At 41.3% G+C, this 13,062-nt stretch overlaps 1 protein-coding gene across 2 annotated transcripts in view; it reads right to left on the bottom strand.

Moving 5' to 3' along the window:
* The window catches only part of sft2d1 (SFT2 domain containing 1), an 11,076-nt gene extending 2,321 nt beyond the window's left edge, over positions 1-8,755 (bottom strand). For both annotated transcript variants that reach the window (XM_031878985.1, XM_031878993.1), the window contains exons 1-7: positions 8,506-8,755; positions 7,543-7,629; positions 6,462-6,544; positions 4,341-4,422; positions 4,074-4,109; positions 3,906-3,964; positions 1,828-1,857 (exon numbers count right to left, since the gene is read on the bottom strand). In XM_031878985.1, the coding sequence (XP_031734845.1) occupies positions 1,828-1,857; positions 3,906-3,964; positions 4,074-4,109; positions 4,341-4,422; positions 6,462-6,544; positions 7,543-7,629; positions 8,506-8,571 (443 nt within the window). In that variant the 5' untranslated portion in view covers positions 8,572-8,755. The remainder of the gene's footprint in view (positions 1-1,827; positions 1,858-3,905; positions 3,965-4,073; positions 4,110-4,340; positions 4,423-6,461; positions 6,545-7,542; positions 7,630-8,505) is intronic.
* Between the last annotated feature and the right edge of the window lie 4,307 nt (positions 8,756-13,062).

The following is a 13,062-nucleotide window of genomic DNA, read 5'->3' as shown; positions in this document are numbered from 1 at the left end:
CCCCCCCCCCCCCCCCCCCCCCCCCCCCCCCCACCATTTGCTCTTGCCATCGGTGTGTTGCTATGCAGACTTTGCCTCTAGCCACAGTCAAGTTTCAGTGGAGGAGGTGTGAGACCAGTCAAGGTTAAAAGGAGAATGGGGGATCATAAGTAGTCTGATCATAAGCAGGAGGGGAGGAAGGAGGAGGGGAGGAGACCTGCTTCTTCAAATGCTTTGGTTCGTCCCTCTGATGTATAAACAAAAAAACACTCAACACCAGAATCCTCTTCCTCCCGTACAGCCGGAGGTTTGTTTTTCATATAATCACTTGAGGCGCGACGCTATTTTGCTTCCCTAAAAACGTCATGAATAGATGATCAGTCTCAGGGCCCCCCCCCCCCCCCATTTCTGATTAAACACGAGCGCAACAGTAGCCTTAAAGCACTGTGGGAAGTGCACATGCAGCAGGTTTCAGTACCTTGGTATTAGAGGCTATAAATAGGCAACAAAGTAAAACACATTAAAAGATCAAGTCCATCGGCCATGTGGTGTTGTGGCTCACCAGGTATCACGGTTTGTTTGACCACAGACCGGAATAGGGAGAGACTGCAGTCTAATGCTTCAACTCAGAGGGATTGAGATCTGTGATCAAAATATGCTGCTCCGTTACAACATGGCAAACAATAAAGAGATAAATGATTAAATCTAAATTAAATGGATTAAAGTAAGAAGCTTAAAGAGAGAGGACAATAATGTGTTGACACAAAAAGTACAAAAAACAACAACAAAGGACAAAGAAATAAATAAGTGATCGTCAGGATTTCAATATTCAGCTCAAGGTCTGGCAGTCAGAGTAGAATTTATCTGGAGGAATTTGGTTTTTGGAAGGCTGGAACGGCAAAAAGGTCTTTGTCCCAGCTTTGTATTGTTATTAGCATTTGGGTTGGGGGAGGGGGGACTCTGGGTGGTTATGGGACACGTCTCAGCTGTCAGCATGGATTATAGGGTCGCGCAAATACACAAGACATTTGGGCTGGGAGCGGTGGGGGGGGGCTTTGGACCTCTCACCAAATGAGACACAACCCTTCTCACAGCTGGTCTGACAAAACAACGTCACACCTTGTGCTTGGTTTGAGGAAAGCACTGAGGTGGTATACCGCATGGGACGATTTGAGAAGTGAACATCCGAGTATAGGGGAGTATTTTCTTTCAATTCAAATTCTTTACTGCAGTGCACTCTGAAGAAATAACAAAATAAATCTCGATTTCAGTGCTTTTAGGCTCTATATCGCACATTGTCTAGAATAAAGACAAAGCAAGTACGTTTTTGATCCTCTTCTCTGATGCACGACAGGCTATTTGGGTCTTGATCTAATCAAAATGTTGCAATGACCCTATAGAGCTTAACATAAGCTCATCACAAGTCGTATAAAAGCTACATTTGGGAGATAAATATTGAGGTAAATCTGGCTGAAAGAGCATTATTGCACAGGAAATGATTTCATTTAGATATTATTATGGATAAAGCAAAATAGCGTCACAGAGCTAAAGCACAGAGGAGCGTGAAACAACAAGCTGCCATTTGCTTGACACGAAGTGCCTGCACTAGTCTTTTGGGGGGGAATTACAGCCATATGGTTGGGGCAAACAGTGTTTAGAGATAAATGAAAACATGTTTTCACTGAAGGGTCACACACAGTATTCTCTCCAGTTAGTTTTTCATTTGTAGGCAGGGAACGGTTGAGAATGGAAGCTCTTATAGATTGAGTGAATGCGGTAAGCAACACTAACTGGACACCTTAAAGTCGATGCAGACAGAACAATAATCATCTAATCAAGTTGTCTCACCTGGCAAATGGAATGTAAGAGATGCTATACCTGAAAGAGAAAAACACAAAGGAAGTTACTGCCTGTAGAAGAACACATTACCATTAGTATTCATATCGCATAGTATGTGATGAATGTGTAATGTTTCCCTTAGATGAGACGTTTCATTTTTCAAATACTTTGTCATTACATAGACGTTCACGACGTCTTGTAGACGACTGCAAACGCATGTTCCTGTGATCCAACATGGATCTTAACTTACGGTTCACACGTTTTATCAACAACGCTCGTCTGAATGACGTCATGCGTTCGTAACGATGTGATGTCAAAGAGATTATAGATTAAAAGGATAAAATAACACCACAAATAATGCAGGTCTTGAAGTACATTTAAGTCTTATTAGCTGCATAATAGTTTCCTTAATGGCAGAAAACCCAAATGTAAAATATGTTAAAATGTAAGCAGTCAGCATTGGACTGAAGGGTCTTTGATGTCGAGGGGATTAACAAAACGTGATTGTGAATGAATTGGATCCACTGTAATCTTTTGACTAATGAGTTCAGACAGATTGGTAGCCAAACACAGAGCACAACATCCTGTATTGGAAATGATTACAGCTGAAGTTAAGCACAAGCAAAATGAAATCAAACACCTAATATATTTGAAATGTGTGAGGAATCTGGTACAGCAGTTGAATGATTAACTGACCGCCATCGTATTTTACCACCGGTGAGCAGGAAGCCCTCATCTGTGAGCTTTAACAATTATTAGAAGTGCTGCAAACATCTCTCACGTGAATGTACGGAATATCTAAAATAAACAGGTTCATTAAAAAGCTAGAAGTGCAGCTGTGTTGTACTAACTTCCCACTGCCTGCCACGCTCTGTGCTGAGTCGGCAGTGTCATACGGTCACTTTACACAACTCAGCCTGAGGACTGGACCTTGCCCCACTGTGTGTGGGGTATGTGTCGACTACTTATTACAGAACCACCTTCACACAGACGTCTGAGTGCCTGCGTGGGAGTGCACTGTGCACTGTGCACTATGCTGCTGCCCCCCCCCTCCCCCTGTCTGTTAAGAATGAGCTTGAGATGTGCGACTTGTGGTTACCATGGTGACGCCTCTGAGAAAGCTGGCAGAGCGTAAGTGCACGCACAACATGTCGGTGCAAAAGCAGTCCGGTTATGAGGCGGACACACTGTGCTGCTCAGTGATGCAATGAATCTGTCCGTTCCCTTCCTCCTGAGTTGCGGGGGTGGGGGTTGTTTTCTATGTCTTGTGTTACTGCTGCGCAAATATGTTCAAACTAATGTACATACAAGTGCTGACATGCCCATGTATATCACTCACAGGTCTTACTATTCACTGCTAACAGTACGACACTCTTTACTGAATCATCTAGTCAGAGTTATCTGCAGCAACCAGACAGCTAGACTTAAAACTAGCAACTAAAAGTGATTTACATTATTGTATCTTTACGGTTAATCAGGTTTATATTTGATGTACTTGAGGACCCAGGGGTGCCATGTATTCTCAATGAACCATTTACCCGTGATCTTAGCAGTAGTAATGACCCCAGAGACAGCTGCCAGCGACTTTGTGTGTAAACAACACAGGCGGTAAAACAGCCGTCTGTCTCTACGTCTTCAAGTACATCCACACTGGCACTACCTCTTCCTCTACAGGCCAGAAATATACTGACCTACTGCACCACGACGCCTGGCATCCTACCTACCAGTCTTCTTACAACCGGACTGACTCAACAGGTGAGTCACGGAGCGCTCAGGGAAACTAGAGTCAGAGGTTCTTTTATCTTACGTGTGCCTCTTAATTTTATCATATGACCCTTCCATGTTATTTACACTTTATAGTTAAGTAAAAAAAAAAAAAAAAAAAAAAAAAAAAAAAAAGAAGCTTGAACTACCCTGAAAAGATACTTGTGCACGTGCCACAAGAGCAGCGTGATTAACTCGACTCAGACATTTCTTGTGAGGCAAAGCAGCTGAAGCGGAAAGACGGCTTCAACTGAGTAGGTGTGAGTGATGAGTAAATGAATTTCAAACTGTGCCACAGCGGAGAGGTGGCTGGTCACACTTACCATGTCATTGCCAGAAACTGCAGAATACAGAAGATGATAGCAAGCCCCTTTTTATGCCACTGTAGAAGAAAAAAAAACACACAAAACGGTAATCAGAATAGTTGAAAACGCCGCACTAAAACAATAAAGACTGGAAGTGGCTTTAAAAACCACGCGTTGACTACTTACCCAAAACACTGCACAAAGAGTTAAGACAAGGCAGAGCTGAAGGAAGGAGAGAGGAAAGGTTATCTTATCTTAACAACAACAAAAAATATAAATCTGTGAAGTCAGAAACAAAGTAAACTCATCGTGGCCTCATGTCAACAAGGAATCAGAGAGAACACTGCATCTATTACCTTCTATAAGAAGGTAAGTAAGATAAAACATGAGGACCGAGTGAAGCATCTGGCTCAACTTCAGGTGTAAAGTAACAGCAAAGCACACGGTATTTACCAGCATGACAATGGTGGCTATCAGTCTCTTTGGTTCAAACATGCGCTTCAGCTGTTTTAGTGGTCCCATGAGGAAGCAGGTGCTGTACACGAACAAAAACAAAGAAACAAAATAATTACACTTTTTATACAAATATTATCCTGGTGGTCAGCTGTGACAGACATAATACACACATACCATTACGCCTCCATAAATATTGAATATTTAGGGTCTAAAAATCTGTGTTTATTCCATAAATCTAACATCAGAAAATTAAAATCTTATAATATAAACTTTTGGTCACGGTGGATTTCAGTAAAAAGTCTTCATACACCAACAAATCTCTTCCGACTGACATCAGAAGAGTGTCGCCACCATAACCAAATTTACACTCCATGCTGCAATTAATTAGGGGTAAATATTTCATACCCGACACCACAGTGACACATTTCAGACCTCCTACATGATGCATGCGTGACATCAGTAAATGTAACAAGACAAAGGCTTTCCCCGCCGACGAGTCATGCAGCTCTGGGCCCAGCGGAGCCGAGTGGGCAGAGGGAGTCTGTGCAGCGTCACGTCTGTTAGGTGAGACATCAGAGCCGTCCGTGTTGACGCAGACTCTTTCTACCGGTCGGCAGAGAGGGATGGATGCTTTTTAATCAACCGCTCATTATGACACTAATGATATCCACGCACATGCTGCTACTGCGGTACAGGGAGCAACGATACCATTGACAATATGAAACCAATGCTGTAGTGTTATCTTCTTGCAGTCAAAATCACATAAAGATGAAAATTGCATTAAGCTCCTTCAAATATGACACTGGCTTGGTTTGGGTCGGTAACCTGGGCTATGAAAGCAGACGGTGACCCTGTGTCTTGATGCACCTAAACCCTCTGGACATATGATACCCGACAATAGACGGCCCCAGTCTTTAAAAAGTCCCCCCGTCAATCGTTCACTGTCAGAGAAGTCAAAGACACCTTGATTAGATTTAGCCCGTGGCTTATCGAGACTAAATAACCAAAAATGTTGTAAAATCCAGGAGGATGCTGATAACTAGTGATAGACAATATCATTCTAATATTGCAGCATTATTAGAGCACACAGCCAGATCCTACTAATACTGGCTGAATTAATGTCACACTACAAAAAGGAAACTTTTACACTTTCATTGTGGCTCAGCGACAAGTTTAGTTTTCTGTAAAGAAGAATAATGTACAAAGAAAGATCAGATATTGGCTGTGTACTGTGATGACAGACTTGAGAGTATGGCCTGTCACTGGGATGAAATTAACCTGGTATGCAATGCTCCTATACAGATAATAATAAGAGAACAAACACTAATGCACGGTAGAGACAGGTAGAGACCAAACTGTTTGGGGAGACAGGAAGTCAGTCTGTTCACACTGACCAGTCTATCCTTAATAATCTCCTACTGACTTTCAAGCAACATACAAATAATCTGCAGGGCACAATTAATTATCTAATAATACAGATCACAATTAAATAAACTAGATTAGGTGCAGTATTAACCCTTTGCAAACAGTGTCTAACCATTTTTTGTTATGCATGTAGTGATTACAGGTCTCAGGAGATTTAAATGTTTAGGTTTACTAAGTGCCATATTACTGCGAATGCAGTTCTCTGTTCATTTAGATTGTCGTTCTACTTAAAAAAAAAAAAAAAAAAAAAGTACAATTATACTAATGCTAATCTGATTAAATGATGGAGATTATAATTTTCGCTATAATCTGGTGCAGAACCAGTAGTAACCACTGCTTTATCATGTAAATATATCATATAAATCAGAAACATCTCATGGCTCCTCAGGCACTGTGCTCCAAACTCTGAGCCACAGGTGATGAGTGCACTGAGGGTAAGACGGTAAATAACTGCCATAATTACAGTACTTGATGTGTTGTCTTCTTTATTAACAGTTTACAAGCAAAAACTTGGGAGAAATGTGTAGCTGTGCCAAGGATGACTGTAACAGAGTAGTGTGTCAGTCATCAAGGCATCAAGTTTCAGAGTTTATGAGCCTGATGCTCAGCATTTGTTGTATTCCTGGCAGTGAGCCATACTCACTACATCGAGTCATTACAATCATCTGACCGGCCAGGTTGAGCTGGACTTACCTGGAAAGAGCTGCGATGTTCCCTATAGTGTAGAAGACGGCGAAAAGCTTTGATCCATTGGGAAGGAACAGCAGTGCTGAACCCTGACAACACAGCAAAGAAGTCCCCGTCAGCAACACAGAATAATGTCACCAAACTTTAAAATAGGGACAAGTGGAAAGAATCTAAATGAGTCCTGGATTCTGATATGATTGACGGCTTACATCTATGTCATTTATTTTTCTTGGAACAAACAAAAAGCAACACGGACTTCTGCGAGCTGTCCTTAGGTTTCATTGACACACGATGGGCTTCCCCTAGTGGCAAGATACTATATGAGGCTTTGTTATGATTCGCTGCCTGTGTGTCATGAATGCCCACTATCTGGACCACTTTCAGTGAAAGAGACTAGTGTCACGCTGTGAGTGTGAACAGAGTGTGCATTTCAGCGTGGGAGGAATAACATTTAGACTAAGCTTTTAAAAAGATGGAGCTTTTTACTCAAGTGTTGGTTGTAAGAACATTTAATTAAATAACCTGCAGATAATAACTGCATCTCACAGAAGGAGCAAATTCTGGACATTGCTTATTTCTACAGAAAAAGGGGAGCACGGGGCAGCCTTGTGGCTCTGCGCCCGACTCTGTGACTTTCACCACCCAGGTCTACATGGGTTCTGTTGGGGCTTTGTCAGAGTGAATCCCTATGTGGTGGCTTCAAAGTGTCATCAGCAAGTGCAGCCAGTGACAAGACTTCCTGTAATTTCAACTGCAGACTACACTCTACAAACTGAAAATTTCAGCTCTTTGCCGACAGCAAGCAACCTTTAAGTGTTAATTAAGTGTAAGTGACATGTGTCAGTCACTATCATCTGCAAGCGTGCAAGAGAACAGGAATTTGTCTAGATGGTATTTGCGCTGAGCCATGTTAGTTTGAGAGTTTCATAATGCCTATAAATCCAACATAGCACAAGAAAAAAATAACTTGGACCATAACCCAACAACAGTAATAGTGTTATGTATGCTCTGCAATCCTAATGTCAGTATGAAGTCCAACAGAACATAAAAGATGCCTTTTTCCAACATGAAAGGCAGAGACACTCACGAGTATTGAACACAGGATGCCTCCAGCAAAGCATATGACAAAACATTTCACCCTGGTGCTGTAGCTGAGAGTGCTGGCATCGAGGACCTGGTGAGAACAATGGGAGGATGTCACAAGACGAGTCTAATGACCCGCAGAAAGACTCACAGGCTTTCTACTGGGGATTTAACCATGTTGGCTAGAGCCAAACAGAGAACACCCAGCGACAATAATATCTTTAAACACAAACACACACGGCACAGGTCTACGTTACAGACAGAGAGCATTACTCTGTACACTGAATTTAGGCAAAAGAACCAATACAACCAAACTACGGAGCACCTCTTGGGTCACATGATAGAAAAAGAAACTCCATGTGTATTGAGTTTCTTTTTCTTTTTTTGCACCATGTGACCCCAGAAGGGATCCGTACCAAACTGTACAGAATAATCTGCAAGAAAATGCAGAATTGCAGACTATGTTGTGCCAGGGTGAAACTTGTAACCTCTTGCAAAGTTAGAGTTACAATCATGTAACACAATATAAAAACACAGTATTCAAGTCAGCATCTTACCCCGTGTCCTCCTCATCGGGAACGCGTGTAAAAAGTGTAAATAAACAAACAACAACAATTTATTGAATGCTGCCAGAAACATATGATAGTTAAAGTTAGCTTTAGTGTATGCTTAAACAGACTCCGAAAGGAAACATGATAAGGAAAGTGCTATGTTAGCTAACTCAATGTCTATGAAATGCTATCACTACTTAATAATATAGCTAGCTAACCAGCGTAAGCTAAGTTAACGTTAGCTAACGTTGACTGTAAGATAACAAACCACTTTAACGTTGAAAGCAGGTATCCGAGAGGTAACGTCCAATCTCAGACAGGAAAAGAAACTAGCACAATTCATGTTTTTATTACATGTTATCCACGTAACGTGACACAGAGTTAGCATTAGCAGCGTGTAGCTGTCATACAGTTACCTGGTCAGTGAGACCCAGCTCTTCGTTCTCCTCATGGCCGCTTAACACACGACGAAGCTTGTCCATCGCTACAGGCTGTTAGTGAGCAGAAGGGCGGGAGAAGTCAGAATGTCTATATTTCCAACTGCACGTCTGATATTTATGTCTGAAAGTTTTGATTGCAGAAGTGACAAGTTTGACTTCCTGACTTCCTGAACGGTGCTTTCTGTAAGTGCTGACTTAGAATCGGTTTTTTCGCAGCCAGTGTTGGCCAACGTCTACGGGGAGGCGTTTAAATAACAGACTGCAGATCAGCTTCAAAACCCCCACTTCCTCGGAACTGCTGCTGCCTTCCGGTGCTGTTGGAAATACTAGTGTTGCTCAATGAACGGCGTCCGAACAAAACGAGCACAAATGTTGTGGTCTTGTTGGACTGTATTGATAACGTGCTGGCATTTCGGGTGTGGTAGGCTGTTGGTGCCTTGCACGAGAAAAGCCTAATTATTAAAGCAAAGCTGACTGTACACTCGATGATATATTTGACTCTACGTTCAATCTTTAAAGGCTTGAACAGACAAATGAATATAACCTGTATAAGAGGTCTGAAAATTGCCATATAAAATAGTGTTTATTTGCATGGTTTGGCCTATTTACTTTTTGTATTGCTCATGGTTATTAATTATGTGGAAACCTATAAAGTAAATACAGTTTTATGCTCTTGCTTTTATCTCGCTTTGCCGCCATCCAGTGGAAGTACAGCAAAAAGGAAAGAAACAGTTGGCACTATCAGGACTTTGGGCTACTTCGCTATGTCCTCCTCCTATCATGACCATGCTTGGTAGTTTTACTAGCTTATCGTGTGCAGACTGCAGAGAGTGTTTTGTCTAACTCAATGCATAACTTTAGCATTACCCATGCAAAGGACACTGGTTGTCAAACACCATTATTGATAATGCCCATGTGAAGGGCTTAGCCTATGTCGAAACATTTATCTGGCATGATTGCTAAAATGAAATGACACAAAGGTTTGTTGATGCCTTGTTTTTACCTGAGGTTCCCCTCATCTTGTAGGCTTGAATGCCATGTTTTTAACTTCAAAATGAAATATAGTCTTTCAGCATTAAATGTGATTCTGTGTCTCAAGGCTTGCCTTGCATTTAGCATCAACATAACTGGAGCCAAATGACAGTTATGTGAAGCTTTTGACTTTGGACCACAGTGTCCTCCTGAGGAACATAGTCATCATGTACTTTTTATGAGTATGCAAGCAGAAATCTTTACTCTAATTATCCTTAAATGGGCTGCAGTTACAGACACAAGAGTTAGCGAACATAATCAGCAGGAAAGGGTTGCACCAAAAACACAACAAATACAAGTTATTCTCACAATCCTCAATCCTTTGATATAGAAATTATAGCCTCTACGTCCTTTGTACCAGCCCAGACAACCCTTACTTCCCATACCACCCGGCAACGCCACCGGGGCTGCCGGAGCACAATGCCACCGAACTCATTGCAGTAGAGGTGAGGCGGTCCAACGTTTAATTAAATGTTTGTGGATAGGTTGAGTTATACTACACGGAAGCCAGGAGGTTGCTGTTCAAAAGCAGACTCTTAAATCATGATTGTCTCTCAGATCTTGAAGCTTGGTCAAACTTCCAAAATCAACACAAGGATTATTTTCCTACTTTTTTTCATAACCAGTGTAAGTCTAGAAAACACACCTAAAAGATTTTACTCTACTATATTTTCGAGACCAACCTTCTTATGATTTATGAAGTTTGGTGGTGAGATTTTATAAATGTACAATTATTAGTGTTGCAAATTGTTTATGTGTCACAAACTGTTGTGTCGTGGTGTTTTGCCCTGTTAAAGAGCGTTAGTTGTGGGTTATTAATTGTTGTTTTATAAAGTTATAACCAGGATTAGAGGTCCCTCTCAATACACATAAGAGAACTAGCTCCGAGTGTAGCGCTATTAGCGGCGAACAATATATATTGCTGCCTGTTGAAGACAGTCAGAAGTTAATTCGGCTATGCACCGGTATGACGGTATGTGAAAAATTCATATCATACAGGAAATTAAAACCGGTACCGCCCACCACTACTAGAAAGTATGAGCAGTGGTTTAGCCGCGGCCTGCCTCAGAGCTGTCCAGGTGTCTTCTGTGGAGTTGTTGAAAACAGTAGGTGCAGGTTGAAGACCCAGATGATGGCATGTGGAGTGGGACTGACCTCAGTGGAAGAAACCTTGAGCACCGGATGTGATGATGAATGGGGGGGGGGGGGGAGAGCGTCACATCGGTTTGTACTGAAATGAGAGCTGACTGCAGAGAAGAGAACAGGTTTAAAGGTTGACGGGAAATATATGATTGGCTTAGGGAGGCCGTGGCGAAATCGCCCACTGTCAACTGGTAGAGTAGGAGTCAGAGAGATTTGTGAGTGAATGAGAGCATAAAGACACTGTCCTAATGTAGGAAGTTAGAGTAAATCCCAACATTTTACATAGTTAATTATTTTACAACTGTATGATTATAAATACTATATTGCAAAATAGCACTCCTATAAGCAAAGTTCTCTAAGTCTTACTGTACTTTACTCTGGCACGCAGACTTCCTGCCCCCCAGGTAGCATTGAAGACTGGCCGACCGTCTTTACCTCTGCTGACGGCAGCCTGCGGCTTGCCCCACATGCTGACTCCTGTCACCATGCAGAACTCAAGAGCGCGACTGTGTCAGCTCCCACAGTTCAAACACTCACCGTCAGCATTGGCTCAGAGAAGCCAGGGCTACTACCTGGGTGTTGAGTGGTTGAAGATACTGAGGTCAATTGGCACAAGCCATCTGGCTTCATACATAAGATGACACGTCAAAATTCTAATCCCAGCATTCCATCCAGCATTCTATTCTATTCTGTTATGTTCTGTTCTATTCTGTTCTATTCTCAAGGGCAGATAATGTCTCCTTTTATGAATTCACTATTTGCTAGTCCAGCGTTCACTATGTTTTCCATGGCACAGTTTTCACAAAACTCCACACATTATGACCCATTAGCAGTAATGACATAACACTGTATATTACAAAAAAAATATTTTTGTCTCTTGCTTTGCAGATTGCAGATATTTTAAATCATACATACAACAAGTCACAACAAAAGTTTAAACTGTTGCAAATATCTCCACAAATTATCCTTTTAACATCGTTAAGCTGTCTATGTTTGCGAATTCATATTCAAATGCTAATACTGTATATTGCATCCCGTGTACTGTATGGTAACTATATCCACACCCAAATATCACCTGCACCTGAGTTTGGGAATTAGTCAGTTGATGGATTTAAGACCTTAAAACAGTTTTGAACTGAATTATTTGGTGGATAATAGTTATTAAGACAAATAATAAGTCTTTCTACGAATTATTTTTTGTTTGCGTAGCACGTTTCACTGCTCTGATTGGAAGAAACGCAATTTGCATTTTACTATGAATTTTTTCGACATACTATACTGACTTTGTTATGACTTTATTCAACATGGTATACTATGACTTTTTTATGACTATCCAACATAATCCATGACTTTTGACAAAGTACCATCTAATTCATCTCTCCTGATCATTCACTGAAGTCTGGATCAGTGGTGTTGTATCACAACAGAAACACTATCGAAAGACAACATTTAGTGACACACTAGGGAATGTATGGAGAATATGAACAAAACCTATAAAAAGACATATTTAGTTGATTTCAAAACTCAATAACTGTGTTAGACAATCTTAAAAACTAATATGTATCATTGACACAATACATTTGTTGTCATTTCAAATAGGTAATGAACTCTAATTCTGCTTCTGCCTTAAATGAAAGCTTGAAAATGCATTTTTCTGTCTGATGAATATAAAGAAGTAAACATGTCCCCACTAGGGGACAGTGTTTCCTAAAACAACACTTACCTCTGTGAATAAATGTGAGAATACCATTCATCCCATAATTTACTGGGATAGTCCCTAAGCCTCTGTGCTTGTATTTTAACATTCTTTTAGAAAGCTACTACTCTGTACAACATGTCGAGTGATATGCATCCCATTTAAGAAGCACTTTTAGTTTTATTTGCGGAAATGTATTTATTTTTGGACTGCTACATATTTAGACTGCAGTTGCAGCCAAAAGTGAAAATATATACCTCTTGTTGGAGCTGGACGTGGTCACGTATTGTTTAAATCAGTGGTTCTCAAACTTTTTCTGTCACGCCCCACTTTGGAGGGGCCAAAGTGGGGCGTGACAGAAAAAGTTTGGGGCGGTTCATGCCCCACGGCGGTTCATGCCCCACCGCCCCATCAAAATTGTAACAAAATGCTCCATGTTGAACTTTTATTGAAATAAATGTCGTTTTATTAAAGTTTGTTCAGGAACAGGGCCACGCCCAGAACACCGCTCATTTCCTCTGCACAAAGTATTTAAGCACAACGAACTCGTTCACTCCCTCTTCGACTCTTGTCTTCACATCCCTCCCCCCCCAACCCCCTTTTTGTCATCCTATTTCTCTCTCTCTCTCTCTCTCTCTCTCTCTCTCTCTCTCTCTCTCTCT

This window comes from Anarrhichthys ocellatus, unplaced genomic scaffold (assembly GCF_004355925.1).
Source record: "Anarrhichthys ocellatus isolate YVR2014 unplaced genomic scaffold, GSC_Weel_1.0 scaffold3, whole genome shotgun sequence".
In the NCBI taxonomy this organism is placed as follows: Eukaryota; Metazoa; Chordata; class Actinopteri; order Perciformes; family Anarhichadidae; genus Anarrhichthys; species Anarrhichthys ocellatus.
This window is presented reverse-complemented; position numbering and strand designations above follow the sequence as displayed.